The sequence below is a fragment of the Zootoca vivipara genome, chromosome 15 (genome assembly GCF_963506605.1).
Source record: "Zootoca vivipara chromosome 15, rZooViv1.1, whole genome shotgun sequence".
NCBI lineage: Eukaryota > Metazoa > Chordata > Lepidosauria > Squamata > Lacertidae > Zootoca > Zootoca vivipara.
This window is the reverse complement of record NC_083290.1, coordinates 16,959,003-16,986,318: the sequence shown is the minus strand read 5'-3', so window position 1 is coordinate 16,986,318 and position 27,316 is coordinate 16,959,003. Positions and strand designations below refer to the sequence as shown.

General features: G+C 48.4%; 3 protein-coding genes across 4 annotated transcripts; 2 read left to right on the top strand and 1 right to left on the bottom strand.

The window, feature by feature from the left end:
- The first annotated feature begins 3,653 nt into the window (after positions 1–3,653).
- On the top strand, positions 3,654–7,858 carry MED31 (mediator complex subunit 31). Its single transcript, XM_035138856.2, has 4 exons — positions 3,654–3,724; positions 4,503–4,580; positions 5,810–5,906; positions 7,229–7,858. Exons 1-4 carry the CDS (start codon positions 3,715–3,717, stop codon positions 7,431–7,433), a joined length of 390 nt encoding a protein of 129 aa, XP_034994747.1. The 5' UTR covers positions 3,654–3,714; the 3' UTR covers positions 7,434–7,858.
- A 590-nt stretch (positions 7,859–8,448) lies between these two features.
- Positions 8,449–11,272, bottom strand: TXNDC17 (thioredoxin domain containing 17). Its single transcript, XM_035138857.2, has 4 exons — positions 11,054–11,272; positions 10,210–10,291; positions 9,296–9,371; positions 8,449–8,684 (listed from the first exon to the last, which is right to left on the bottom strand). Exons 1-4 carry the CDS (start codon positions 11,199–11,201, stop codon positions 8,616–8,618), a joined length of 375 nt encoding a protein of 124 aa, XP_034994748.1. The 5' UTR covers positions 11,202–11,272; the 3' UTR covers positions 8,449–8,615.
- A 97-nt stretch (positions 11,273–11,369) lies between these two features.
- KIAA0753 (KIAA0753 ortholog) lies at positions 11,370–26,485 on the top strand. Of its 2 annotated transcripts, XM_035138854.2 has the most exons (17): positions 11,371–11,594; positions 13,462–13,610; positions 13,905–14,481; positions 15,185–15,291; positions 15,500–15,562; positions 16,971–17,192; positions 18,114–18,288; positions 19,347–19,555; positions 19,763–19,935; positions 20,605–20,706; positions 20,986–21,073; positions 21,758–21,823; positions 22,311–22,433; positions 23,005–23,086; positions 23,875–23,995; positions 24,731–24,967; positions 25,420–26,485. In XM_035138854.2, exons 2-17 carry the CDS (start codon positions 13,515–13,517, stop codon positions 25,535–25,537), a joined length of 2,559 nt encoding a protein of 852 aa, XP_034994745.2. In that variant the 5' UTR covers positions 11,371–11,594; positions 13,462–13,514; the 3' UTR covers positions 25,538–26,485. The 2 variants fall into 2 exon arrangements, with proteins under 2 accessions (XP_034994746.2, XP_034994745.2); XM_035138855.2 differs by lacking the exon at positions 20,605–20,706 and having other exon boundaries at positions 11,370–11,594.
- Positions 26,486–27,316: the final 831 nt, after the last annotated feature.

The following is a 27,316-nucleotide window of genomic DNA, read 5'->3' as shown; positions in this document are numbered from 1 at the left end:
TGGAAGCTGCCCAGAGTGGAATGGGACGTTCCTATTTTCATGAGAGAACATGTTGGCGGGTATGTGCTCTTGGGGGGGGGGGCTGCCACAGGGATCCCCAAGGCTGTCCCCATCCCACTTCAAACACCCAGGAAATGGACCTATGAGGCCCTGTGCCTTGAAAAGCATTCCTTTGGGAAGAAGCTGGGTGCTGCTGCTCCTGCAATCCCAGGCCTGCTTTGGGACTCAGTCAGCCGTCCTCCTGGTTAAACAGGCACAGGACTGGGCTGCATCCATATCTAAATCTGTGGTCCAGATTTTGTAGAAACCTCCCTCTCATTAGATGAGGAACCACTGATGAGAAATACACTTTTTTGGGTTGAGGGGTGTTTCCCAGTCAGCTGTGAATCCACCTGGTGGTGCTATCACCAACCCACATTTAGCCAAAATATCAAGTGCTTTACTGAATACAAGATAAATTGCACCCACAGCAACCCTTCCTCCAACAACAGTCCACTAGGACAGGAAATCAAAAGGTGGTATTTGTTAAGATTTATCCTTGTCAGAACCACACCTCCTACTCATCACTGCAATGTTATCTAGATGCTGCCAAGCTGACCCCTTTCATATCTTTCCTAGTCTTTAAGCTAGACTGACAGGTCATATTTCCCAAATTCTCCCATTGCGAAAAATTACAAAATTTTGATCTCTCTAACCTTCTCTTAATCATCAGAGATTCTGAGAGTACATCAGTCCCTTTATGGATACAGTTGGCCCTGAAGTCTTCAATTCATTTTAGCTGACCACCTGTTCCTGGCAACTCCTGACCACTCCGCCTCCGACTGTGGACGCAGAACATAGGCACCTTGGCTAGTCGCCATCAATAGCCCTCTTTTCCATGAATTTGCCTAATTATCTTTTTAAAGCCATTTAGGTTGGTGGCCTCCTGCAGAAGGGAGTTCCGCAGTTTAACTGTTCCTGTTAGCAAGAAGTTGCTACTTACAAGAATGATCAGCTCCTCTGGTTTATCCTCCATCCACTGCTGAAGGGTCTCTGTGGTGACCAACTCCACATCTGGGAACAGCCCCTTTACCCATTTTATCACCAGGGACCTCTTTTCTGATAGGTCCCTGATGCCTGCAGCCTCAATCTCTTTTAATAGTTGGTCTGCCATCATCGGGACCTGGAGCTCTGAAGGAAACGTGGAAACTGGGAGCCAGCAGGAGACTTTTGACTGGGTGGCTCCAGAATAGTTAAGAGATCACGTGGAATTTAAGGGACCAGCCTTGGCAAATAAAGCAACACAAGCTTTTCACAACATTGGGGGCATTTTGTGGGGGAATTCAAAAGGTGACCCAAACAAGTCTGAATTTTTTTTTATAGCAAATATGCCAGTAAAATATGATAGTTTGAGGTGTCTGAACCTTGTTCCCTACTTCTGTGCCCTCAAATTCAGACTTCCCCCCTCCCCCTTGGCAGACACAGCCTGAAACTTAGGTGAGGCAAAACATTAAATGCAATGGGGGGAGGCACCAATGATAAAACTTTAACTTTGCTTTCCGGTATCAAAATCCCTGTGCCCTTTGAACACTTCAAAACCAGAGACGGGAGCCAGGAGGCGGGGAAAGCAGGATCCAAATCACGAGGTAGAATGAATAAAACTTCTGCACAGGAAAGTGAGATCTGAGCACAAGAACTTCTCCAAGTGTGGAGGCAGAGCATAGCTACTGACAGCCTTTATCCATGAATTTTTTTAATCCTATTTTGAAGTCATCTAGGTTGATAGCCAACACTGCCTCCTGTGGGAGCGAGTTCCACAGTTTAACTTTGAGCTGCATGACATACAGTACTCTCCAACATTCCTCAGCAGAATTACTTTCTTTTACCTCTCCTGAATCTTCCAAAGCCCAGCTTCATTGGATGTCCACTTTGCTATCATCCGTCCATTAACTCACCCTTCCTCCAAGCAGCTCAGGATAATCCACATGGTCCTCTTCACCATTTTATCCTCACAACCACCTTGTGAGGATGGCAAGGTGGAGAGAGGGTGTGTGACCGAATGTCACCCAGGGAGCTTCATGACTGAGTGGTGATTTGAAGCTGGGCTTCCCAAACTCCTGACATAAAACTCTTCCTACAGGGATACAGTTGCAGTGTGGACAGCATTGCAATGGGGACCACCTGTTTATGGAGCACACATCCTGATTTGTTTGCATTGTGGCATCTGCTTGGCCCCTGTGAGAAATGAATGATGGACTAGATGGGCTATTGGTCTAATCCAGCAGGCTAGTTCTTATGACCCGGAATTAGGATTCCTGCTTGAGAGCTCTACAGAGCCTTGCAAATAGATGCATTTCAGTTACTGGCAGCTGTGTGGAGCAGGCTTGTGGCGCTGGACCCAACCCTGACTTTAGCAGAGAGTTACATAAGCCTTCCTGACTACTGAATCACAGATTTATGATCTCCATTCTTTATATTTGAACTGGGTTGGGCTTTCAAAGAGAGGGCTGTCCTCATTACAGGAAGGCATCTGGCCACCCTGTCATCCTCACCATAGTAGGTTCCTGGAACTCCCTGCCACAAGGTACCACAGTGATTACTGGCATGGAAAGGCTGTTGTTGTTTAACAATCTGGACTCCTACTGGACTACTGTTATTTTTCTTTCAGAGGCCTTAGCATGTGGGACACAGATAAGCCAACTAGAAATATATTTTACCCCTTCTGTGCCCCCTGCCCATAACTCCCCCCCCCCTGGTGCCACCACAGTTCATGGAGCAGGGGACCCAGGTGGCGCTGTGGGCTAAACCACTGAGCCTAGGGCTTGCTGATCAGAAGGTCGGCGGTTCGAATCCCTGTGACGGGGTGAGTTCCCGTTGCTTGGTCCCAGCTCCTGCCAACCTAGCAGTTCGAAAGCACGTCAAAATGCAAGTAGATAAATAGGAACCACTATAGCGGGAAGGTAAACGGCGTTTCCATGTGCTGCTCTGGTTTGCCAGAAGCGGCTTTGTCATGCTGGCCACATGACCTGGAAGCTGTACGCCGGCTCCCTCGGCCAATAATGCGAGATGAGCGCGCAACCCCAGAATCGGTCACGACTGGACCTAATGGTCAGGGGTCCCTTTACCTGTCCTTTACCTTTATTACAGGTGCCGCATAACACCCTGCTCTGCATTTGTAAGAAATCATTCTTCTAGTGTTGCAGCACCTCTACACTTTGGAACTCCCTGCCTATTGAAATCAGGCAGGTGCCTTCACTGTACTCTTTCCGCCTACTAAAAACATTTTTCCTGTAGGCAAGCCTGTCCAGATACCGAGAATTTTGCTGTTTTAAAATATTTTTAATGTTGCAATTGTTTTTACTAAGAATCTTACTTTTTTTGTAAACCGCTTTGAGTTTTTCTTTTTAAATAAAAGTAGCACATAAATTTCATGAAATAAACAAATACTGTACATAAATATCCCATGGAACAAGAAACAGCCCTATAGCCACAGCCTGCACCGCCCCGCGCCGGGTCTCCCTAATTGGAGCCACAGCCTGCCCCCGACCCTCCCTTTTGGGACCTTCGCCAGGCCCAGAGTATACCCGTTGCCCCGGCAACAGCAACATGGCCGCCTCCACAGCCCCCGTTTCCCAAAACGCACTGCGGCCGGGCTATGCTGCGCAGGCGCAGGCGGCGCCGGCGCCGCCATCTTGCTCTTCTGTCGGAGAAGTCGTAGAAGCCGCTGTCGTCGTTATGGAGAGCGGTGAGTGTTTGGGTGAGGGCCGAGGAGGGAACCTGGGCCGGGCGGGGTCTCCCCTCGGCTGGAAAGGCCTCCGTTGGCTATTCAGCGCATTTAAACCCAAGCAATGCAAAAAAAAGAAAAAAGGTCGCGCTGTTCACTTGCGGAACTCGCTGCTGCGATGTGCGTGGGGTGGCCCGCGACAGGGAGACGGCCACGGCCATTAAAAGACTGTTGGGCTTGAGGGGAAGTCTGGAAGCTCCTCTGAATGCTAGTAATTGCTGCATGAGGGGAGGGCCTACCCCCCTCCCTCCCTGGCCCTTTGGACTTCCCAGCTGGCCACAAAAGCCTCAATATAAGCCACACACTTTGGCCTGGTTCCCAGAGACCATCCTCCTCTGCCCGCTTTGAAAGCTGGGAGTGAAGCCTCCATGTGCAGTTGGAGCCTATCTCTGAGTGGCAGGGACTAGGGAGAGCTCTGCTTGGGAGCTTCTGGGAGACACCTCCCTTGCCTCCAGATGCTAGAATGCTCTTGTGCTCAGGTCCTGCTTGTGGATTTTTTGCAGGCTTCTGGTTGGACATTGTGAGAACGGGATGTTGGAGTAGATGGGCCATTGACCTGATCCAGCAGGCTCTTTTGATGTTCTTATGTTCTAAGCATTTGGCTCTTTTTCATTTGGCACTTGGGGGTGGGGGTCCTAAACCTTTTTCCAGCTCTGTCCCACACTGAATGACATCAGGTGGAGCATTTTCATTTCTTGTCTAATTGCACTCTCCTTTCTTCTCCTCTTTGCTGCATCAGATGATACTGGCAATCGCCTTCGCTTCCAGTTGGAGTTGGAGTTTGTGCAGTGCCTGGCAAACCCCAATTACCTAAACTGTAAGTACTCAAAACAAATCTTTGGTTAGTACTAAAGGACATGTGGGGGGCCCTTCAGAAGTTGTTAGATGATTCTGCCTCCCACCAGCCCTTGCCAACATGCCAATGGACAGGGATTATGGGAGTTGTAGTCCAGGAACATGTGGTGCACCTCCCCCCGCAACCACAGGTTCCTTGTCCCTGTCCCGTTAAACAAATGTTCACTAACGCAGAATATTTTAATATTAATGAGAAGGGAAGTGGCTAACTTGACTCCTTAACAACTTGGGACTGGTTTACCTACAAGATTGCCTTACCTCACATGCGCTCAGTCGACCCCTTCAATTGGCAGACTTGACACCATTGCAGATGCCACATAATACAACACTCTCCATTTGTGGGTTCAGCACGATGTGCATGTGAGCAGTCACATACACATTAAACGCGCGTAAATGTAAGTTTAATTGGTTTCAGTATTTTGACTTTTGTATGTTTTCTAGTGAAGTTTTCTTGATTTAACCTTTATTTTCTTGATTCGTTTATCTTTTTGTAAACTGCTTTGAGGTTTTTTTTTTTTTACAATAAAGTGGTATATAAAGGTTATAAAAATAAATAATAAATACATACATACATAAAGTTCCAGCAACTCCTGCAGCCAAGCTGGTGCCAAACATATTGTTCTGCTTTCCTTTGGACCACATCAGAGAGGCTGAGAGTGGGGTCTTGTCCTCTGGGCAGCATGGAACTGTCATACCCCCTGCCTAGGCTTGCACACCATGGAAGGTCACTTCGGTACTGCTAGCACAGTGATTTTACTTACCTTCAGAGACTCATTACATTTGTCTCTCAAGACTGACACATGCTAACAAGAGTTTTGTTTTATTTATTCACATGATTTGGGCAAGACCCACTAAACAGATTAGGGAATATAAAACATATAGGCAAACCCAAGTTTAAACAGTTATGGCTAATACGGTTGAAATTAGAAAGCACTGCATGCATCCTTGACCAGATCCAGCAAAGGCGTTCTCAGTTTTCTGTAACAGCTTCAGTCTTTGTGTGACTTTATGGCTAAAATATAGGCTATGCATTTGGAGGAGTGTTTTGTGTATAGTTAACCTTTATACTGGTTGTACATCCTCTTTCCCCACATCTGTATAATGGGAATAATGGTGACTAACTGCAGATTGCTGTGAGGATAAACAGGGAAAATCCACTTTTAAGTAAACTGATTTGTTTGTTTCTTCTAGTTCTTGCCCAGAGAGGATTCTTCAAAGACAAAGCATTTGTTAACTACCTTAAATACCTGCTCTACTGGAAAGAACCAGAGTATGCCAAATACCTAAAGTAAGAGTTACGATTGTGTATCTTGCTGTGTTAAACAAGCTTAGAGCTTATTTGGCTATCTGAAAAAAAAACCATGGATAGCCCTCTGAACTCGCAGTGGTTTTGAAGGCTAGGGATTGTGTGTCAGAGGCCTGACAAGTCATTGTCCCAAACTGCCACAGCCTTTCTGGGGCCTGTACTATGTCATTTTTTCCCTGAGTTCATAGATCTGGTTTTTGATTGTTACAAGTGGTGCACAAGACTCAAGGGTTTTCTGTCTACCCATCACTTGCTCAAAGTACAGATGTGTGCACTACCCCCTTTAATGCATGACAGAGTTGAAAAAAATTGCTCAGTGTGCTGAGCTGGAATTTACACCAGTGCCCTGAGAGTGTTTCCAAGGCAGTGAGCTAAAGGCAGATCCGTTTGCATGACATGTGAGGGAAAGGACTCTTGTATTTACATTAATTTTATCATGGGGCAGATAAAAAAGATCCTTAAAAATTAAATAGGCTTAAAAACCCAGTTACATTACGTGTCCCTCAATATAACTTGGTCTAAAATGGTATCTGAATATATCATAAACATATGAAAAGTCTGGGACCCAGGTGGCACTGTGGGTTAAACCACTGACCCTAGGGCTTGCTGATCGGAAGGTCAGCGGTTCGAATCCCTGTGACGGGGTGAGCTCCCGTTGCTCGGCCCCAGCTCCTGCCAACCTAGCAGTTCGAAAGCATGTCAAAATGCAAGTAGATAAATAGGTACAGTGGGAAGGTAAACGGCGTTTCCGTGTGCTGCTCTGGTTCGCCAGAGGTTGCTTTGTCATGCTGGCCACATGACCTGGAAGCTGTACGCAGGCTCACTTGGCCAATAATGCAAGATGAGCGCGCAACCCCAGAGTCGGTCACGACTGGACCTAATGGTCAGGGGTCCCTTTACGAAAAGTCTACACTCATAGTCTCTTAAATGGGTTCAGTTTTTAGACAGTCTTCCAAATAGCGGTTTCTAGTTTGGAGACCAGGCTTTGCATATTTGGACATTCTGACAAACTTTGGGTAGCTGAAAAATGTAAATGGAAAGTATAGCTGTTTGGGGGTGGTGGTGGTGGCACTTTTGGTGTGTTTTTAAGCTCTCTGTCCTTGCTTCCCAAGCAAGAACCTATCCATGTGCCGGCTATGCATTTATCTTGTAAGATTTCAACCAACTGGACTTCCAACTGTGTATGGTTGCAGTTGTGCATATTAAATGCACATAAGACATGATCATACTGTATTTGCCTGGCAGTCCGGACGTGTTTTAAAAGCCTCTGCTAATGTGTGTATGGCCCTTCTTTTGTCACGAAGGTACCCTCAGTGCCTGCACATGCTGGAGCTGCTGCAGTATGAGCACTTCCGCAAAGAGCTGGTCAATGCCCAGTGTGCCAAGTTCATCGATGAGCAGCAGATCCTGCACTGGCAGCACTACTCTCGCAAGCGCATGCGAATCCAGCAGGCCCTGGCAGAGCAGCAACAGCAGCAACAGCAGCAGAACAGCACCTCTGTAAAGTGAGCCCATTTGGCATCCCCAGTAAGTGCAGAAGGGACAGTTGCAGTGGCGGTACCACTCTGGAATCATCCAAGCATGGGGCTGCCTTGGCTGAGCAGCCACAGCACAAAATAGTCACCCTGGGGGACCTCAACACCTCTTATGGATCCTCTGGCTTTGCTTTACCAGAGGCGGCATAAACAGCTTCTTTGTGTGTTGGATGAAGTAGCAAGAAGTTCTCACCCCCTCCAGATTTAAAGTTGTCACTGCATTTCCCAAAAGACTGTCAGTGGAAAGGTGGGTGAGTTGGGTTGGTATGTCTGTCTCTTTCTGTGTGTGTGTGTGTGTATGTGTGTGTGTGTGTGTGTGTGTGTGTGTGTGTATTAGCCCTGTGGTGGTTAGTTTTGAGCATGTTGATTGAGAGCAGCAAATAAAGAGACTCAAAAGCTCGTCAATGTGTGCTGGGTTTGTAAGAGTCCATGGATAAATAAAAGCCTGTGAGCTGCATCTTCCTTTTGACAAGAGAAGCTCTCAGATCTATGTGATCTTTTTTAAAAAAGCATAAGCAACCCCATCTGCATTAGAAGGCTAAATTCATCGCTGGAGTGCAAGATGTAACTGGTCAGTGAGAACCACTTCCAGCTGTGTAATACAAAATCCTCTCTTGCGTTTAATACTTAAGTTCAGTGGGGATGTGATGGGCCATAACTTTCTGCAGGTTTTCAGCCAAAAGTGGCATGTGATGCTTCTAAAGGCAGTGACATTCCATAGCAATAGCTAAGCAACACACTTTGCTGTTGGTCCACGTTCCTTTCAAAAACCTCCTTTGTCTGAGACCTTTTGACTTAAATTTTTGTTCCCCACTTTTAAGTTTCATTCTAGCTGCTGTCTCCATTTTTCCTAGCCTCGCTTCTCCCCTGTTGTCTGACTTTGATTGTAAGATCCTTGAGGGCAGGGACCTGTCTTCTTGTTTATAAAAACTCTGTGTACTTCACATTGTTAACACATCACATATCTGCTTCAGTTTGATGATACACTATTATAGGATGGTACAAAATCAAAAGAAAATTTTATTTAACTCAATTGGCTTGCAGGCTGCAAACTTCATTTGTCTGTATTTTAAGACATGATTGGTCTCCTCTGAAGGAATTCTGGTCAGCTCCTTAGCTGGTAGCAGCAAACTCTTTTCATTAGAGCGGAAACAATTTAGTCTTCTGTGAACAGCATCCTCACGAGGTCTGGTTTAAAGCATTCCTGTTCCACCAACTTCTGAGGCTGAAACAAACATAGTAAATGGTTAAGAGAAGCTGCAGGAGATGAAAGTCATCCTGTAAGTAAGTATCCCTTCCTACTTTGGCACACTGCCAGGTTTCTGAATAGCTGCACAGCTTGAATTCCACACTGACAACAAGGTTGTTTTGTATCTTTCTAAATGAGCAGCTCAGCACCTAAAGGGAAATGTTGTGAAACATTTAATCATTGGTTAACAAGTGTGTAGCAGAGTCCAAAGCTAAGTCATGCAGGGATCAAATTGGTTCCAGCTACAAGTGCGGAGAGGTAATTCAGCTGTAACAAGAGAGTAACTTAATGGTCTACTCATGTTTACTTGGGAGTCAGTCTGAATCCAGTGCTCTGAACACAGTGGGTCTTCAAACTGAGTACGTAAACATGAGCTGAATCTTTTTTAAAAAACAAAAACAAAAACAAAAACTGAATGGCTTTGTAGACATTTGCACAGTTTTTTCAGGAAGCGTAAGAGCACAGCTCTAAAGAGACAGTATTAAGAAACAGGAAAATTTGTTTGCAATACTGGAATAATCAGCACAGAGCCCTCCGACCATGTCAATGTGGACTCCAAGCCATCCATCACATTTGAAAATACTTACAGTCCCATATTTAAGTAGTGTAGGCACTCCAGTTAAATGAAGATTCTTTCTGAATTCATTGTCGGGATCTTTCCAACTGGGGGGGGGGGGGATAAAAATGGGCAATAGTTTTAAAAGGCATTAGGTTAAAAGGCATGAAGGTTTTCAGGGGGGAAATTTCATTAAGATTAACATGTGAGGACTAATTACTTGTGACCTGGGAGGGGGGAGGAGTCTCACCTTAAAGGCTAAATGCCCTGAGAAAAGGGAGGTGAAGCAGGGTACAGTATATTTCCAGACCCCAAACCTTATGGTTTGGCCAGGCAGTCCAAGCGACCCCTTTTGGCAAAGAGAGATTGGGCATTCTCAGTTGTAACCATCTCCTCCTTAAATGCACTCCTCAATGAAAACCAGAATAAAATATTTTCAATGCCAATCAGACTTCTTTCTCAGGCATTTGAAAGTTAATTTTTATCTGCTGTTTTGGAAGACATTTCTATCTGGTTGATTTTAATAGTGATCTTGTAGGGAGGGTGTAGCTTTTTGATTATTGCCTCTTGATGGTCAAATCAAATTCCTTATGTAATTTTTCATTTTGACTAGATTTATTGTGAGTCACCTTGATACTGTTTGGAGTATGATTATGACAATGATAATAATTATACCTTGTTAGAGAAAGAAGTGACTTCCAAGCAAACCTGCACAAGCAAGGCTGTACTTGAACCAGGATAAATTAAGTGTCCATTCTGGTGTGAATAGGTGCAACATTGGGGGGGGGGGCGCGCAAAATGTCCTGCTTTCTACAACAGCCATTCCTAAAAGCTGGCAGAGCTCACTTAAAGGACCTTTGCATGAACAAAACCCAGCACTGGATTGGCTCCCTGCTCAAAATCCGTGCTCTGCATTCTCCCCAACTCGCTCCACATTATACTTACTAATTTCTTTCTCCTACTTGGCAGTAAATGAACACTGATCCTTCTGGCAGGTACTTGAGCTCTGCCTGTACAATGGGCTCCGCTGAAAGAAAGCAAAAGCAGCCTGCTTACCAACCCATCTGATCACGCCGGACACTTCTAACACACCCTGAACCAGCAACCCCCTCCTCTCCCTTGCATGGAGCCCAATTGGGGCTGGATCATTCCTGTTGGGTTCACAGCATGGGGGCTAATTGGGTAGCCATAACACTTTAGAGTGCATTAATGTGCATCAAGGGTGTTATCTCATCACTGCTTTACTGCAGTGGTTCCCAAACATTTTGGGGCCATTGCCCCCCTTGGTTCGATAAATTAATTGCCAGAGCCCCCTACCCTAAACATTATTCAGAACAGTGGTTTGCATGACCCACTAAATAATTCAAAATGAGGGGGGGGAATGCACTTTGGTTAAATATCCAATTAAAACTAGTTGAATTAGTTCAGCAAAACTGATGAACTTGATCCAGTGATACCAGCTTTTCAAAGCCTGATACCCATTTTCACCTCCAGCGCCCCCTGCCTCATCACTTCCCTAGGGAAAACCCACACCTCAGGTGGTAATTCTGCATGCAGTTTTAGACGCCCCCCCCCCAGCCAGGAAGCAGTTTAGAAGTGACTTTTACGTGAATAAAACGAATCGGCACAACAGCCTAGCAAGGTCGGCCGGCGTTATTGCACCCATTTTACAGAATGGGGCGGAGGAGGAAGACTGAGGCGCAGAGAGAGAGGGCAATATTCGGAGCTGCCCCTCCCTCATGCAAACATATGCAAATATGTGCATATCAGGAGGTGGAGGATTCCCCACCGGTGACGCAGTCCGGGCACCAGCTGGTGCCGCTCTCCGGGTCCTTCGTGCCGCTGAAGTAAGCGAAGATCTGCCGGTCGCGGCGCTTCTGGACTGCGGTCGAGAACTCCTCGTAGCCGCTCACCGCCACCTCTTCGTAGCCTCCCATGGCGGATCGACACGCGCGGTGTCAGGCAGGGAAAAGCAGACCCGGAAGGCGAAAGTAGACCCAGGAAGGCTCCGCCCACCGGGGCGCGCGGTCACGACGGCGGCCGCGCTGGGACATGCAAGCAGGCCCTTTCCCTTGCACGCCGAGATGTCTCTCGTCGGCCCCCGTACTTCCCCAGCCGTTTCCCGGCGGCCTTCGCGGCGCGCGGTTACCAGGGAAACCATGGAGAGAAGAGGGAAGTGGTGTCGGCCATAGCGCGGTTTCTCTTTGGCCGCCCGGCTGTGGCGGCGGCATTACTGCTGGTGGGGTCCTCCTCGGCCTCTTCCGAGGAGGGAGAAACCGAGGAAGGCAGGCCGGGCCCGCCACCTCACCCATTCGCCGCCGGGCTCCCTGGTACGGGCGAAGGTGGTCGGGGAGGGAGGGAGATAGACTGCCCCTGAGCATGGAGGCTTCCTCCGCTTTCCTCTACGGACCAGTTTGTGCTGTTTCGCCTGGTTGACCCAGTGGGGTGTGTTGCATCTGCTGCGCTTTCCATCTATTCTAGCACAAGGGTGATAGCGGCTGGGCCTTTTATGTCCTGCGCACCCGCCACCTCAGCAGCTGCCTGTCAAGAGACACGAAGAGCTTGCAGCGACCCTGTGGGCGGGTGGCTGTGCGGCGACAGAGGGGCTGAGCTGGCCTCTTCCAGCTCCCCAGTTCCGTGGGACCTCGGAGGCTCTCAAGGGAAGCAGCCCATGTGCAGCCTGAAGTCCAGGTCAAGCAGGGAGCTCCCAGATCCCCGGGCAACTACAAGAGGCTGTATCTTTGTAGGCGGCAGGAGCCAACCGAACACTCCTATGTAGTCCAAACAGCATGGGATGTGGTAGGGGCCACTTTGCCTACATATAGAGGGGCTGTCTCCCTTTGCCTTTATTTTGTAGCCTGCAGCTTCTGATAAGCTGGGGAGACAGGGAGACTGCAGGGGAGACAGTGGTCAGGCTCTGCCTTCTGCCCAGGAGGGCCCAGTATAAAATACTGGCTGTCGGGAGGAACTGACTGGCAGAGAGGAAGCAGCCTGTTGCTTGTGTCCATTTGAACCCTCTGCCGTGTACTGTGAGGTTGTGGAACATGGATACCAGCTTCTCCTTAAAGGAGCCCTTCCACAGATCTGGTAACTAAGGCACAAATGCCAGGGGGCAGGGCAGGAGGAGCTGCAGGCCACCTGCACCTTCTTCCTCATGGAATTGTATAGAAGGAATCTATGGATTCCCTCTGCAATGTTGCTTTCTCTTCCTACTTCTCCTCTTCTTCTTAATAGCTATACAAAGTGCAGGAGGCAGTCTTCCTCTTGATACCAGACCCTGGAGCCAAGGCGAGCAACAGGAGAGGTTGTGCCTTCATGCTTTCCTTGTTGCGGGCTTTTCCAGGGACCCCTAGTTGCTATTAGAGCTCAGCTTGGTGAGATCCAACCAGCCTCTTTGTGCTCTTCTCCTTTGTACCTTGTCAGCCCTTATTTCCATTCCTCCTTTGAGCATTTTATGTGCCGAGGCAGCATTTTGGGAGAGTGGGTTGTGCATCTGGGCAGACTTAGGAATTTGTATCTTCTTTTGCCTGAGAGCTGAACAGTAAGAGAATAGTCTTGAGAAAATAGAGCATATGCTGGTGGCAGTTTTCCCCCCTCCACTTTCCTTTTTAAATTTAATTGAGTTAGCAAAATAAGTGCAGGCATAATAGAAAGAGAACTAAGAATCTAACTGATTTAAACCATAAAGTGTCACAGTCTGGGAGGACAAAAGTATAAAGATATAGTCTTGAGAAAATAGAGCATATGCTGGTGGCAGTTTCCCCCCCTCCACTTTCCTTTTTAAATTTAATTGAGTTAGCAAAATAAGTGCAGGCATAATAGAAAGAGAACTAAGAATCTAACTGATTTAAACCATAAAGTGTCACAGTCTGGGAGGACAAAAGTATAAAGATATAGCACAGCTCCAAAGAGGAAATAAAGTATAAACTCATTTTACTTCATTTTTATAAATCTTTACTATTTGTATTCTCCACCTGTGAGTTCCATTATTATTGAGAATAAAGGTTCTATTTAGTCTTAAATGAGACAGATAGTTGTATATGTTGATGGCACTGAGTGGTCATGTGCTTTCATATTTGTATAATAAAACCATGTCATATATAAAAAAGATCATTTGAGCTCCACCCTTTAGATATTTATAGTTTACAAGATATAATGCATTCTGGTGTCAGTTCTTATATTTTCATTTCCTCTCAGTATTTCAGCAGTACCATCATAGATGACTGGACATCACGGCTCTGTCGGGTGTGATGGGGCTGAGAAAGCCAGCAGCGGTTGGCGTTCCTTCAGCATCTCATTTACAGCCAGACAAAAGTGATGGAAGAGCCCCTCAGAGTATGATGCAGGTACTGGACGATGCCTTTGCTTTGTGGTTCGGGTGCCAACCTGCCAGGTCTCTTTGGCCTAACTGGTTGGGCATGTTGCTTTTGTGATATGTTTATACTGTAAAACATACAACAGCCTCAAAATAGTTTGCAATGAAGATAAAACACTAGAATTATCACAAAGAAAAATTAGCAACAATAAGACATTCAAAAAGTTAAAATAATGATATACAGTACTAAAAAAAAGTGGCTGATGGGCCCAAAGCTTGTACCTTTCCCCCCATGCTGACACTTGCTGTTTAATGCTTGGCACAGCTCCAGTTCAGTCGGGATGCTCCTGCCCTGCCAGAAAACTTAGCTGTCCGCTACAGCAACCCTCGCCCAATCATCATAGAGAAGCTGGCGCACCCAGAGGCTAGACGGGATCCGGGAGCTGGCGATGGGCTCAGCTCACAGGGCTCCATGGCATTTTCCATTGTCTCTGAAGAAAAGCTCAACTTAGCTGTGCAGCTGGCCAGGAGGGACATGAAGCGACGGCACCTGGAAGAGCAGGTGAGGCAGCACTTCTCCAAGGGGGAGAAGGGCCCTCTGGCCACCTCCCTTCAGGGAAAGAAGTCTGGCAGTGTAGCGGCAAAGTCTCACTTGATTTTTGGACGTCAGCCGGGCTACTGCCCCAAGGTGGAGACTACCAGCTCTGGAGCCAAGGTCTACCTCTACACGCCCTCCCGGGTCAAGTCGGAGCCTTTCTCCGACTCGCCCCCCACCCGTGATCCGGGTCCCGGGCCTCCCCCAGCCTTCAAGAGGGAGGAAGACAGAAGCACCCTGGAGATCAGGCGGCTGCAGAAGGAGCTTCAGAACTACATCCAGAAGATTGACGAACTGGTGAGGAGAGGTGAGAAAACTTCATGGAGGAAAGGGCTCTCAACACCTGCTAGCCATGATGACTGTGCTAAGCCTCCATGATCGGAGGCAGCAATGCTCCCCATTTATGCAGGTATTATGTTCTGGCTCCCTGTGCACAAAAGTTAAATTTGCGTATATTAGGAGTCACTTGTAGTGATTAAAGTGTTGGACTGTGACCTGGGAACCAGGGTTCAAATCCCCTATATGGCTTGGGCCAGTCACTATCTCTCCACCTAATCTGCCTTGCCAGGGTTGTTGTGAGGAGGAGAACTATGCACTACCACCTTAAACTCATTTAAGGTGGCATATAAATGTAATACCAGCACATTCATGGGGTCACGAAGAGTCGGACACGACTAAACAACAACAACAACAATAAATGTAATAAATAACAACATAATAACAAATTTGGACAGCTGCTTTCACATTTCCTCCTGGGGAAGCAGCTCAGAGTTGCCGCCTTGAACTGAGTTTTAGCTTTTTGCCTTGGGCGAGGGGAAAGTGCCATTGGGACATTTTCTGGAAGTGGAGCTGTTTCCAGGCAGCCTTGTGTCCAACTGGGAGGGAGGTGTCTCTCATCACCCTTCCCTCTCGACTGGGGGTTTTGTGCCAGCCTTTTCTGCTTTCTTCTCCAAAATTTCCAAACCTATCCCCTTCATTTGTGTTTGCTAAACATTCCCTTCCCCCCTCAGAGAGAAGTGAGGAAATTTTGGATCCTGATGAAGAGCGCCGCATCCAGATCCGGAGGCAGGAGCAGGCCGTGCGCTCTGCCAGGATGCTGTATGTGCTCCAGCAACAGGTCAGAACCGAGCCCCAGGGAACAGTGTGCTGGTAGCTGCGGGGCCTGTGGAGCTGGGTGGGGCGGCCTGGATTTCAGCTCTGCCTACCTTGGGCAGAAGCTTCTCTGGACGTCAAAACTTCTCACCTGAACCAGCAAACCAAGCACTTCAAATTCAAGTTTCCTCATGATTTATCTACCTAATTTGTTTGCAACATTCTTGAAACAGGTAAAAGAAATAGAGGACGACCTGGAGAAGCTGAGCCCTCGTAAAATAAAGCACACAAAGAAGGTAAGAGATGGAAATTGCCCTGGACAGTCTGTGGGAAGATCAATGATGCAGGCCAGGCTGGAGCCTCCTCAAAAGTGTTGTGGCAGATTTCACTTTTAAAAGAATTTTATTATCAATAAAAGAGAGAAAAAGAATAAAAATGTAAACCATAAAGCATCACAGCCTGGAAGGTCAAAAGTACAAAGAGACAACACAGCTCCAAAGGGATGGTGAATTATTATTTCATTTAAATATTCCCTTATTATTAATTATTAAATTATATTTAATAATTTAATAAATATTAAGTATATATAAGAATAGCAGTTTTTTCCACCTGTGAGTTCCATTGTCATTGGGAATAAAAGTTCTATACAGTGAGGGGGGGAAAGTATTTGATCCCCTGCTAAATTTGCCCGTTTGCCCTCTGACGAAGAAATGACCAGTCCATAATTTTAATGGTAGGTTTATTGTAGCTGTGAGAGACAGAATAACAACACACTTTTTTTTTTACATCTCTTCACCTGCAGGCTACCTATCTGCCCTTGTCTCCAGGATGGTCTTGTAATGGATAAACATATTGATATTGATAGGTAGCCTACATGTGAAGAGTTGTAAAACGTATGTGAAAGGATATTGTTCGAAGAATCATCTGGCTCAGGCTATATGAAAAATGTGTGAAGAATGTTTCTGCAGGAGAAATCTCAGCCTTGGGCCTGTTTCATAGAAAATGGGCAACCTTTTCCTGCTAAATCAGGCATCCAGTTCTGATAGTGCAGACATGATTTTGCTCTGAGAATGTGATTTAATTTCTACTCGTGTAAAACTAAGGTGCGGGAAGCCCTTTGTATAATTCTGTGTAACTTATAGGCCAAGGACTTCACATTTGGGGTTCTCAGCAGCTGCTGTTCTGACCACAAGTAAAAGTTACTTTAAACATCACAACAGATGTGCTTAATAGAAGAAAATCTATGATCCTATTCAGCTAGGGATAGACTTCCCCTCTGGTTCTACCTTCTGCTTCTGGTGTTGCCATGAAGCTCTTGCATCCTTGGCTTCTCTCCTTGACCAGAAGGGATCCCAAGAGTCATCTATTCCAACTCTATGCAGGATTCACAGCTAAAGAATCACTGACAGATGGCTTCCTAATCTCTCTTTAAAAAACTTCAATGAAGGAGAATGTATTACCTTCCAAGGGAGATCTTTCCACTGTCAAACAGCTCTTGCCGTCAGGAAGTTCTTCCTAATGTTTAGTTTGACTCTCCTTTCTTGTCATTCAAATGCATTGGTTGCTGGTCCTCCCCTCTGGAGCAGCAGAAAATAAGCCAACCTTTCAAGTTTTGGAGAAGAGCCCTGGCTCAGAGCAGCCCTCTCCTCATGGCTGCCCAGCTAACTTCAGTTCTTTCTCACCCTCCCTCCCTTTGTGATGCAGTCACGTGCCATGGCCAGGCTGGCAGCAGCCCACCGGGGAGCTGTCCGGGCCCTGCAGGTCTTTGCCTCCCGTTTTGCTGACCAGCCGGAGGAGCAGCCAGTCCCAGCCCACTGCAAAGAGCTGGGCCACCTCATCCGGCAGCTCTCCCTCTGCTCCGCCCGCCTCGAGACAGACTCCTCCTCCCTTCCCGACAGAGTCGTTGACCTGCTGCTGCAGATCGAGGTCAGGTGTCATTGCTTCTTTGGTTGGGGGGTGTAGCATTTGCGGCTGAGGAGGGGGGAGATGAAGAGCTCTGCCTCCCATGGGAAAATCCAGCCCCCCACAAATCAGTCTGGGGCCAGTGGAAGGAGGGCATCACTTCATGGCCTCCAGGTTTGGGATACAAGGACAGAGCGGCCACCGTGCCTATTTTAACCTGCTCTTTGGTGGCTATGCAAAGAACTGAGATCACCTCCCGGCAGCCTGCTTTGAAGGGATGTTGGCTACAGCCTTTGTTTTTTAAACGGCTGTTGTAAAAATGTCATTTAACAAGTAGGGACTGGGTGACCCTGCCCAGTAACTCCACTCCTCAGATGGGGCACTGCTGAGAGGTGCGTCACTTTGCATGCTCCAGAGTTGCACTTAGAATGGACTAGGAACTGGGCTTTTAGTATTGTAGTCCCAGCTCTTTGAAATCAGTTACCAGCTGAAATTAGACAGAAGGGTTGCCGCTCAGTGGTAGAGTAGCTGTTTCACCTGCAGAAGGTCCCAGGTTCAATCCCCAATGGCATATCTAGGTGGGGCTGGGAGTGCATTTATATCTGAAACCCTGGAGGGCCTTTGCTGCCAGTCAGTGTTGACAGTACTGAGCTAGATGGGCTGTTAATCTGACTCCATGTAAGGCAACTTCCTCTGTTCCTAGATGAGTATCTGATATTTAGGCAGCTGTTTGAGGCATTTTCATCAAGTGAATAACTTGCAAGGACTTAACTAAAGTTCTCTTAAGGCTGAATATCAGAGCAAGCTTGAGTGTAAGATTGCTTGGCAAGCCCTTTGGCTTGTTTAGGGGCTTTCTGTTTGGAGGAGAATCACGAGAGGGTGTGCCTGAGCTTTGCAATGAGCCCATTTTGCATATTTAATCTGAGGTGCAAATTGTCATGGCAGGATTTGGATTCTCTGCTGTCCAAGAAGGAGTCTCCCAAGAAAGGGGGAGCGAAAGGGAGTATCTCTACATCTCAAGCCACCTCTGTAATGGACACGAACCGATGGCTGAAGAGAGAGAAGAAAGCTGCTGCCTCAGAGCCGAGAAAGCCACCAGTGGCCAGGAGGCTCCTCCCTGGTGGGTCTTCTGGTTGTTGAGTTTGAAGAGACTTGGTTGCTTTGCCTGTTTGCACATGTTTGAGCAGTGATCTCCCCTGTGGAGGCCTTGTTTTGCCCATCTGAGCATTGGCCCCCATAATTATTGTGGGCAGAGGTGCAGTGAGGGATTCCCAAGCAAGCCCAACATTGTGGTGTTGTGACTGATGGTTTGTGGACCATGCTCCAGCTGTGGGGTCTAGAAAGGGGAAGCTGACTGCGGAGGGAGGTTTGCAAAAAGAAATGCATTTTTCTATGAAGAGAGCAGTGGTTTCCAAAGTTGACAGTAGCACCCCTTGGAGGTGGGATTCCCTAGGAGGGCACTAAGAGGCAAGGGGTTAGCAGGGGGGTGCTAGAAGTGACAGTGACTACCAGACTTTGAAAAGCTGATATAGAACCGTAGAATTGTAGAGTTGGAAGGGATCCTGGGGGTCATCTAGTTCAACCGCCTGCTATGCAGGAATCTCAAGCATCCATGACAGATGGCCATCCAACCTTTGCTTAAAAACCTCCAGGGAAGGAGAATCCAAGGGAGCCCATTCCACTGTTGAACAACTCCTACCAACAGAAGGTTATTCCTAATGTTGAGTCAGAATTGCCTTTCTTGCCATTTGAATGCCATCGGTTTGGGTCCTCCTCTCTGGAGCAGCAGAAAGCAAGCCCTTCAGATATGTGAAGATGGCTGTCATATCATTTCTCAGTCTCCTCACTGGATCAAGTTCAGCAATTTTGCTGCATTTAAAATGATTTTGTTTAATTAATTCATTTTGAATACACGTGCAATTAATTATTGTTTTGAATTTTAATGTGTTATTACCTTTCTTAGTGAGTCATGCAGATCATTAATCTGAATCATGCTTTTTATAGGTTAGGGTGCACTGGGGATGGAATTAAGGAACTAAGAGGAGGTGGGGTGGCCCAGGAGAGAGCAAAATGCACCCCATAGATTTTGCTGCCTGTCCATGGCATTCAGCCTTTAGGGGCTGCCCCTGAGAGCTTCCAGTTCCTATGCTCAAGCAGCCTTGTCATCATTGCCTTTAGATGAACATGAAGGACCTGATGGGCTCCTGGTGCCTCACAGTCGAAGCAGTCCCTGCAACATGGCAGCCCTTGAGGGCCTGCCCATTCCAGAGCGAGAGGCAGTGGGGCAGGCCAAGTGGGAGGCACTGGGGCATGTGAAGACTAGGCCTGGCCCTGAGGTGGGGAGACCCCCCCGGAAGAGAGGCGTGCTTCTCCCCACCAGACCGCAGGTAGGTAGACGTATAATCATCCGCCCTGTCTCTTGGCTTAATTTTGGGTGCTGCCAGACACTACCTCTGCCATGCTGTCACGTCTTGGCCTTCACTTCTCCAGAATTACAGTGGTTGAGGTGAAAGGCGTGCCTTGTTTTGAAGAAGAGCTGCTTGAGCTGTCTGGAAATGCATGTTTTTTTCTTACTGTTATTTATCTCTCTCAAGGGAAACAGGCCCCCTTCCAGGGCAAAAAGCGTGCAGCTTCATCAGGCTAAGCAGGCCCGCTTCCAGGAGCCCACCATCGCCTTCCGGCTCAAGGAGACGAAGCCGCCCACCCGCGATATCCGGGTCCCTTGGGTGCCTCCCAGCCTCTCCTCCCCCCTGGCCTCACCTCAGCGGTAGGTTAGCATCTCTGATGAGGCGGCGGTGTGGGATGGAGTCAGCCAGGTTACTTGAGCAGGGAGCAGCACACAGCAGCCCCTTCTGTACCTGCTGGAATGTGTGAAGAGACCTTGTCCCACATTCAGATCATCTGCGTCCATTAGCTCAGCCTCATCTGCATTACCTGGCAGCAGGGGCCGTCCACATTTCCTGGCAGGGGTCTCTCTACAAAAGTCGCATCTTGGAGATGCTGGTGGGGATTGAACCTAATACCTTCTGCATGCAACGTGTAGGTTCTGCTAGGAGGCTACAGTGGCCTCTTCCCTAGGAAGATGCTTAGTCAGGCCCTTCATCCATCATCCAACTTGGTGTTATGTAAACAGCTGGTAGAAGCTCTCCAGGGTTTCAGGGCCTTTCTTAGTCCTACCTTGAGATTCTACTGGGGATTGAACCCGGGACCTTCAGTCATGCTATCCAGGGTAGGTGGGAGTTGTAGTTCAGAACATCAGGAAGGTACCAGGTTTAGGGAAGGTAGCACTTTTAGATTCCACTCATTGTCCAGTGTGTGATGCAAAACTTTAGCTACAGCTAATGCCCAACTTTTCAAGGTTGGAACCACCACTGCAATAATGGCAATTGCTTCTCTCACTCCCTCCCCCCCTGCCCCAACCCAAATTTCCTTGCAGGCACTTGGAGAAAAGTCCCAGAGGCAGAGAGCCAAGGCCAGGGAGAGAGGCGGCAGAGGTGGGAGAAAAGAGTCGAGCATCCCCAGAAAAGGAAATGCTCAGGTTGACCTGGAATCTTCTTTCACTTAGGGCTCTTTTGGTGGATTTCCCTTTCTCTAAACTTCTCATGCTAAATTTGCAGTCAACTGCGAGGGAACGTTTCTTGGGAATGTTCTTGCTTTGGGATCAATTTTGAAGGCTCCCTTCAGTGAGAAAACAATAGGGAGGTGGAGAAATAGACCCCAGCCTTGACCAAAACCCCCAGCTGGGAGTGAAGTGTTAAACATGAAATGCCAAATTCTAATAGAGTTCTATTTTTTGGACTTCCCGCAATGCTACCAGGGATGATGGTGCCTCTGCAGCCCAGATAGCAGAGACGGTGGAGCGAGCTGTCCGGGAGCGGCTGGAGCCCCTCTTGGCAAATGCGCAGGTAAGGCAGCAGCCAGGAACCTTCACCCCCATCCCCACTCCCCAGTCTTCGACATCACTTCCTGTTGAGGACGTCTACCGCATCTCTCATTTAACAGATGTCCAGCCCACCTTCTGGGGTCTGTCTCCTCCCAAGGCGAATTACAGCAAGCCAAGCAAATGCAGCATTATTAAGATTCCGAGTGTTGAAATAAAAGTAAAAAACTTAGGATGCTGCAATATTTGGCATGGTTTTCAAAAATAAAAAACCCCAAAATCACCTGAGTGCAGCCTGGAAAAATACTTGCTTTTGGGTTTTCATAAAGGATAGCGGGGGCACAAATTTCCTGAGGGGGCCCCTACCACAGAGATGGACTTTTCCCTGGCTCCCAAGAGACTCTTTCAATGGTGGACCAGAGCCCTCGGCCTCAGGGGCTGCTCTTCAAGCTCAGGGAGGGTTTGGTGGGTGTGGGGTGGCCCTTCAGGTAGCCTCAAATTATTTAGGGTTTTGAAGGCCTGGATCATTGCCTTGAATAGGCAGCCTGGCTCTGGAATAGGTGTCATGCCTGATGCTTATAAGGGGGTAGGGGGATTGGCCAAATCACTTGCTTGCCCACTCAGAGGAGCATTTTAGCCTCACAACACATCTGCCAGGAAGGGTCTGGGACTGTGCAGGAAGTCCTGTGGTGTCCTCTTGTTTCCTTAGAAGGTGAACCGCTCCTTGGAAAGGAACATCTGCCAGAAGGAGCTGGCCTGCCAGGATATTGGGAAGGTAGGACAAGATCCAGAAAATGAAGGGATCTCTCTTGCCTGGCTGATGTGGCATGGCAGAGAAAGTTTTGCTACTTGGCCCACTTTAGAGGAGGTGGAATCATGGAGTTGCAGCATTGGAAGGGACCCCAAGGGCCATCTAGTTCAACCTCCTGCAATGCAGGGATCAGGGATGAAGAATCCCTGACAATGAGAGCTCCTCGTGTCCTCCTTCATTGTCAAGGCCCGGGTGCAACCCGGGTGGAAGAGACCCCTTTTGCTGCCTGTCCACAGTGGCCTTGAGCCCCGTATCCCTGCTCCTCTGAGCCTCTTCTGGACATCTATGGAGGCAGAAGAGAGATGAGAGAATCTAGCTGGCTTGACAGGCAGGTGCCTGTGCGTGAATGGACTTTGCCTGAGGTGGGGCAGGGTGGGGGCTGATCTGGGTCTTCCTTTAAACCAGGGGTAGGGAGGAGTCTGCTCCAAACGCCTGCTTTGTGTGTTGCCAGGCTCCTTTTGGTCTCCCGCGTCCAGGTCTGGAGGACTTTGCCGAGCTGCAGCGTGAGGAGATTGAGACCCTCTCCAGCCCCTCTGACCTGGAGGTGATGCTGCAAAGGATGGAGGAGATTGAGGTATGTTGGACCTCGAGCCTTTTCCTTTGGGAAGGAAGAGGCTGTGGGGTGCGGAGCTTCCCATGGCTTTTATTGAATAAAAACCCTTGAGAACTGGCTGGCATGGAAGGCAGTAGCATCCTGGAGTGGGGCAGCCTTGCTCTGTGTGTGGCAGGGGGAGGTGGGGAGGGAGGTGATGGCTGGGGCCATGCTTGATGTCTTAATACCAAGGCCCCTGCCCCATAGCAGACAATCCCTTCCCTGTTTTTGGTTAAATACTTTTTTATTAATTTTCATGGAAAGGTTCTACAAAACTCTTCAAAACACAGTCTTATCAAACAGGATCTGATGGTATGCATAGTTCCCACATACAATGATAGATCTCCATCGAACAAAAGCAGTGAGGCAGTGTGCTTTCAAACTCCCTACCTCCTGAGACCAGGGCCCAGTCACAATCTCCTGGTCTAATATATCTCACTGAGTTGTTGTGATGATTAAATGAGGAGAACCATGGACACCACCTTGGGCTCCTAGGAAAATACGGTGAGATATAAATGAAGCTAATTAATAAATTAACTTTTCTGTCCTGCAGCGCTCCCAAGAGGCCGTCCGCAGGCGGTACCACCAGATTGTTTACTCTGATGCTGAGTTCTGGGCTCGGCAAGAGAGATGGGGTGAGTGTCAGGATTTGTGTTTTTGTGTTTGTAGGAAATAAAGGAGCAGAGGGTGAATGAAGACCCCACCTCCCTGGGGAAAAAAAGGCAAGGGGATGGCAAGAGATCAAGGAATAGCCCTGCCTTTTGTGTGTGCTTCTCAATTTCCTTCCACGTGTATTGGAGGTTCTGTTGCGGCTGTTGTGCCACCTCTGACTTGCAAGAGGAAAACTGGCTTCTTGGGGTGGTTCTTGGGTTGGGGCAGGTGGCCCAAGAGGTGATGATTCCTGGAAAGAACATAAGATGAGCCTGCCGGATCAGGCCAATGACTCATCTAGTCCAGTATCCTGTTCTCACAGTGGCCAACCAAATACCCAGACATTATGGGAAACCCTCATTCAGGATTTGAGCACAAGAGCAATTTCCCCTTTGTGCAATTTCCAGCAACTGCTTTTCAGAAGCATTACTGCCTCCAATTGTGGAAGCAGAACATAGCCATCATGGGTAGTTGCCATCAGTAGCCTTATCCTCCATGAATTTGTCTGATCTTCTTTCAAAGCCATCCAAGTTGGAAGCCATCACTGCCTCCTGTGGGAAGGAATTTGACAGTAACTGTGCTGCATGAATAAGTCCTTTTTCTCTTTCCTGAATCTTCCAATGTTCAGCTTCATTGGATGTTCAGGAGTTCTAGTGTTATGAGAGAGGAAGAAAAACTTGCCTCTCTGTGAATGCGGGAACAGGAAAGGCAGATGAGGAAAGGCGTGCAAAGCTCCCCAGGTTGTAGCATACAGTTTTTCTCCACTTCCCAGAGAGAGAAAATGCAGAGGCAGGCCAAGAGCCTAGGACTCCCCATCCCATCCAGATCACTAGGCGGGAGAGTCACCCAGAGTCCCAAGTGGACATTGTACTGGAAACACCACTGGACACCAAGTGAGTAGAGGATCCAGTAAATGCATCAGGGCTGCTGGTTGGGCTGAAAACTACCTGGTTGGGTGTGTTGCCGGGGAGTCACGGAATGTTTATGAATATTCTAATAGCCTAGAGGTCATGTGATAGCTGGGAAGGAAGATCAGAAGGCAGCTCAAGGTACCCCTCTGTTGCTGGGTTCTGGGGCAGAAGGAGGGACAGAAAGGGGGTCACTAGGGAAGGCACCTGCCAGAGCAAGACCACGCTGGCATTCCTGGTTTCCACAGCAGCCGCTAAGGACACTCACAAGAGGAAGATGAGCTTTCCCCATGGTGTGAGAAGGGGTGGCAGCAGGAGGAGCCCTCCTTCTGTAGATTCTTCTGCCTTCTCTCCCCTGGAGGGTCCTGGATGCAGCAGTGCTGAAGGGACCACAGGCAGGCTGGGGCACCTAAGGGGCTAAGACACAATTGGTGTCAGGAGGGGCTGCTGCAGTTGGCCCAAAGGGGAGGCTGGCCAGAGAGGCAGAGGAAAGAACCATATGGGAAGAGTCTGATGCTTCCCCATAAGAAGAGCCTGGCTGCTGGATCAGGCCAATGACCCATCTAATAGTCCAGCATCCTGTTCTCACAGTGGCCAACCGCCGCACTTCTCCAGCGGTGACATTGGTTAGGTATTTGGCTCTTGACCTTTCCAGGTCTGGTTTTGGGGCTCCTGCTGTGCCAAGGAATGGCCACTCACTTTGTGTGGTTGTGCTTCCAGTGCTGCGGAGGAGGAGGAGGAAGAGAGCGCTGGGATGGAGGAGCTCCTGGAGCCCAGGAATGGGACTGTGCCGCCTTTGTCGTTGCAGCCCCGCCGGAAGGAGGCTGGCGTCTTCCTCTCTGTCCCTAAGAACATGCTGCAGAGCATTCACGATTACAGTGTGCGATACAACCAGCACCTGAGGTGCATCTCCCATGAGGCGGTGGGCAGCTTCAACCCCTGGCGAATCGCAGAGAGGTACTGGAGGGGGAGTTGAGTCTGCTTGGCAAGGCTGCTCTTCTCTTGTGTTGCATCCGTTGGGATTCCTCATGATGACACCAGGGGGCGCACCATGCACTGCCAAAGAAGGATCCAATATCTGTATCACAGCAATGCCTTTATTAAGCCTTTATTAGGTCACAAAATAGCAGGGATGCTTTCTAGTTTCCCAGAAGCTCTGTATCAGGGCAGATGGCAAAAGAAAAAGCAAAGAATTCTGGGAGGGAACCTTCCCTACAGCCGCTACCCAATAGAATTAGAATTGTAGAGTTGGAAGGGACACCAAGGGTCATCTAGCCTAACCCCCTTTGTTTTTACATTTGCATAAACCTGGAATGAATCTGTCCCTCTGTGATGATAAATGGGGCTTCTGCTTCCCAGTTGGACGACTGCCTGTTGACTGTCTCTTCCTCCTGCTTCTCCCCCTCCAGCCTGGCCGAGGAGCTGACGGAGGAAGCCTTGGCGGACGTAGCCACGGAGCTGCAGGTCCTTTGTGAGGATTACGCGGAAGCTGTCTTCACCTCGGAGTTCCTGGAGGCAACTGAGTAGGCGGCACTCTTGCCTCCTGCTCCTTCTCCTGGTCCAGCAGAGCCGGGCTGGGTGGCCTCCTCCTTGCAGCAGCTGCCGTGGTCGTGGACTTGTCAGGAAGGGCTCTCTCTTTGTGTGGAGCGGGAGCTTAACATGGGCAACATCCCAGGGGTGGTGTCTTGTCAATTCCAGCTGTGTTCGCCTTGTTCAGGAAGGGTGCCTGGGCATGGGAGCAGGGAGTGTAAGGACGGCTAAGCAAAGTGAATGATATCTGGCACCTTCTGCTTAGCTGAGGCGTCAGTCAAATGTCAGTTGTTGCAGGAAGAGTTTCCACCCAGCCAGGCTTTGTGAACAAAACGCTCTCTTTTTGCCCACTGTCACACTTGGGTCCTTCTGGGATGTTCCATCAGAAGAGTGGGCATCTAGGGGGTGCAGAAGCTGATCCACTGGGATCCTATTCAGGGGGGAGGGGAGAGAGGTTGCACAGGCTCTGCTTCTATGGCCTTTATGCCCCCACACCTGGTGTCATTGACTCAAGCCTTGAGGCAACCTGTGTGCTCTGGTTGCAAAATGCATGTGGTGTCCTGTGAGATCTTGGAACCGTTCCTTCCTTCAGGGTTGGCACCTTCTCCTTGGTGGGCCATGTGCTGCAGCCGATGGAGGAAGGCTTGCCTCTGTGGGAGCAGGCTTGCCTCTCTGACTTCTCCCCGCCCCAGGGAGTGCCAGGCTCCCTTCCCTAGGCACTGGGACTCCGCGAGGTTTACTTTAAGAACTTATTCAAGATGAAACAAATCAGATATTTAGTACGCTGTTGCAGGAGTTTGTCAAGCTACCAAACACCACCTCTTTGTATAAAGGTAATGAAAGGTTTTGTACATTCCACAGGTAAATTTTCATACTCTGCTTTTTTTCTGAATGTGGGGGGAAAACTTTCCAAATTTATCAAATAAACTTCTTACAATACTCACATGCCTGTATTTTTGTGCAATGCTGTTTCTGCATCAATTATTGCTTTGGGAACCAGGATCAACCCTGAGGGTGCTGCAAAAAAGTTCCAAGTGATTGCATTTTTGGATCAAGAGGAGGAGGAAGAGTCCCTCTCTCCTTGCAGGGGGTGGCCTCCTAGGTCATGCAGAGGTCCTGTTGAGAAAGAGTCCTGTCCTTTTTCCTATTTGGAATAGTTGGGACCGTAATTCATAAGCAATACAAAAGGCCTTATCCTTCACATGTTCGTTGGTTCCTTCTCACTGCAACGATTTCGCAGTGACGCTTGTCTTCCTTGTGGGGTCTGCTCCTGCTATCCTTTTGGAAAGCACAAGGCCTGCCTGAAGATTCTTAGCTCAAGGAAGTCAAATTCTTGAGCACCTGAGAGGCAATGATGGTGACTTTGGCCATGACGAATTGGGACATTTCGCTGTTGAACTGAGCTGGCCTGGCAGGAATGCTCATGGACTCCCTGAATGTGGATTCTGTGTCCATTTTGCTTTCCCACCTAAGGCATGGTTTGATTCTGCTTCTATCTGAGCCAAGGGAGAGAGCCAGGCTCTGCCTCTTGGGGTCATCGTCCCAGCTGTTTTATTGCCAGCTTGTTTTGGGTCAAGTCCTGAGGCCAACTAACTTGGTCAAAAAAGGTGTTGGGGGCTTTTTTCTTGAGTCCTCCCCACTTTCTCTGGATCTTAAAGAAAGGGGCTTTTCCGCAGTTTCATGCTGAGCATCTCCCATAAGGTTCTGGTCTTTCATGTTCAAAAGCATCTCCATCTTTCTGCCCCTTCTCGGCATCTGTGTTCTTCTAAAAGGGGT

What these genes read in the sequence shown, in the direction of transcription:
- MED31 (XM_035138856.2), top strand. An exon ending in AAACCCCAATTACCTAAACT is followed by an intron (nt 4,581 to 5,809) that starts GTAAGTACTCAA and finishes TGTTTCTTCTAG; the next exon opens with TTCTTGCCCAGAGAGGATTC. An exon ending in GAGTATGCCAAATACCTAAA is followed by an intron (nt 5,907 to 7,228) that starts GTAAGAGTTACG and finishes TTTGTCACGAAG; the next exon opens with GTACCCTCAGTGCCTGCACA.
- TXNDC17 (XM_035138857.2), bottom strand. Translation starts at nt 11,201, where the DNA reads ATGGGAGGCTACGAAGAGGTGGCGGTGAGCGGCTACGAGGAGTTCTCG. An exon ending in GTGCCCGGACTGCGTCACCG is followed by an intron (nt 10,292 to 11,053) that starts GTGGGGAATCCT and finishes GCTTTCTTTCAG; the next exon opens with CGGAGCCCATTGTACAGGCA. An exon ending in CAAGTAGGAGAAAGAAATTA is followed by an intron (nt 9,372 to 10,209) that starts GTAAGTATAATG and finishes CCCCCCCCCCAG; the next exon opens with TTGGAAAGATCCCGACAATG.
- KIAA0753 (XM_035138854.2), top strand. Translation starts at nt 13,515, where the DNA reads ATGGGGCTGAGAAAGCCAGCAGCGGTTGGCGTTCCTTCAGCATCTCAT. An exon ending in TTCTCCCCACCAGACCGCAG is followed by an intron (nt 19,556 to 19,762) that starts GTAGGTAGACGT and finishes ATCTCTCTCAAG; the next exon opens with GGAAACAGGCCCCCTTCCAG. An exon ending in CCCTGGCGAATCGCAGAGAG is followed by an intron (nt 24,968 to 25,419) that starts GTACTGGAGGGG and finishes CTCCCCCTCCAG; the next exon opens with CCTGGCCGAGGAGCTGACGG.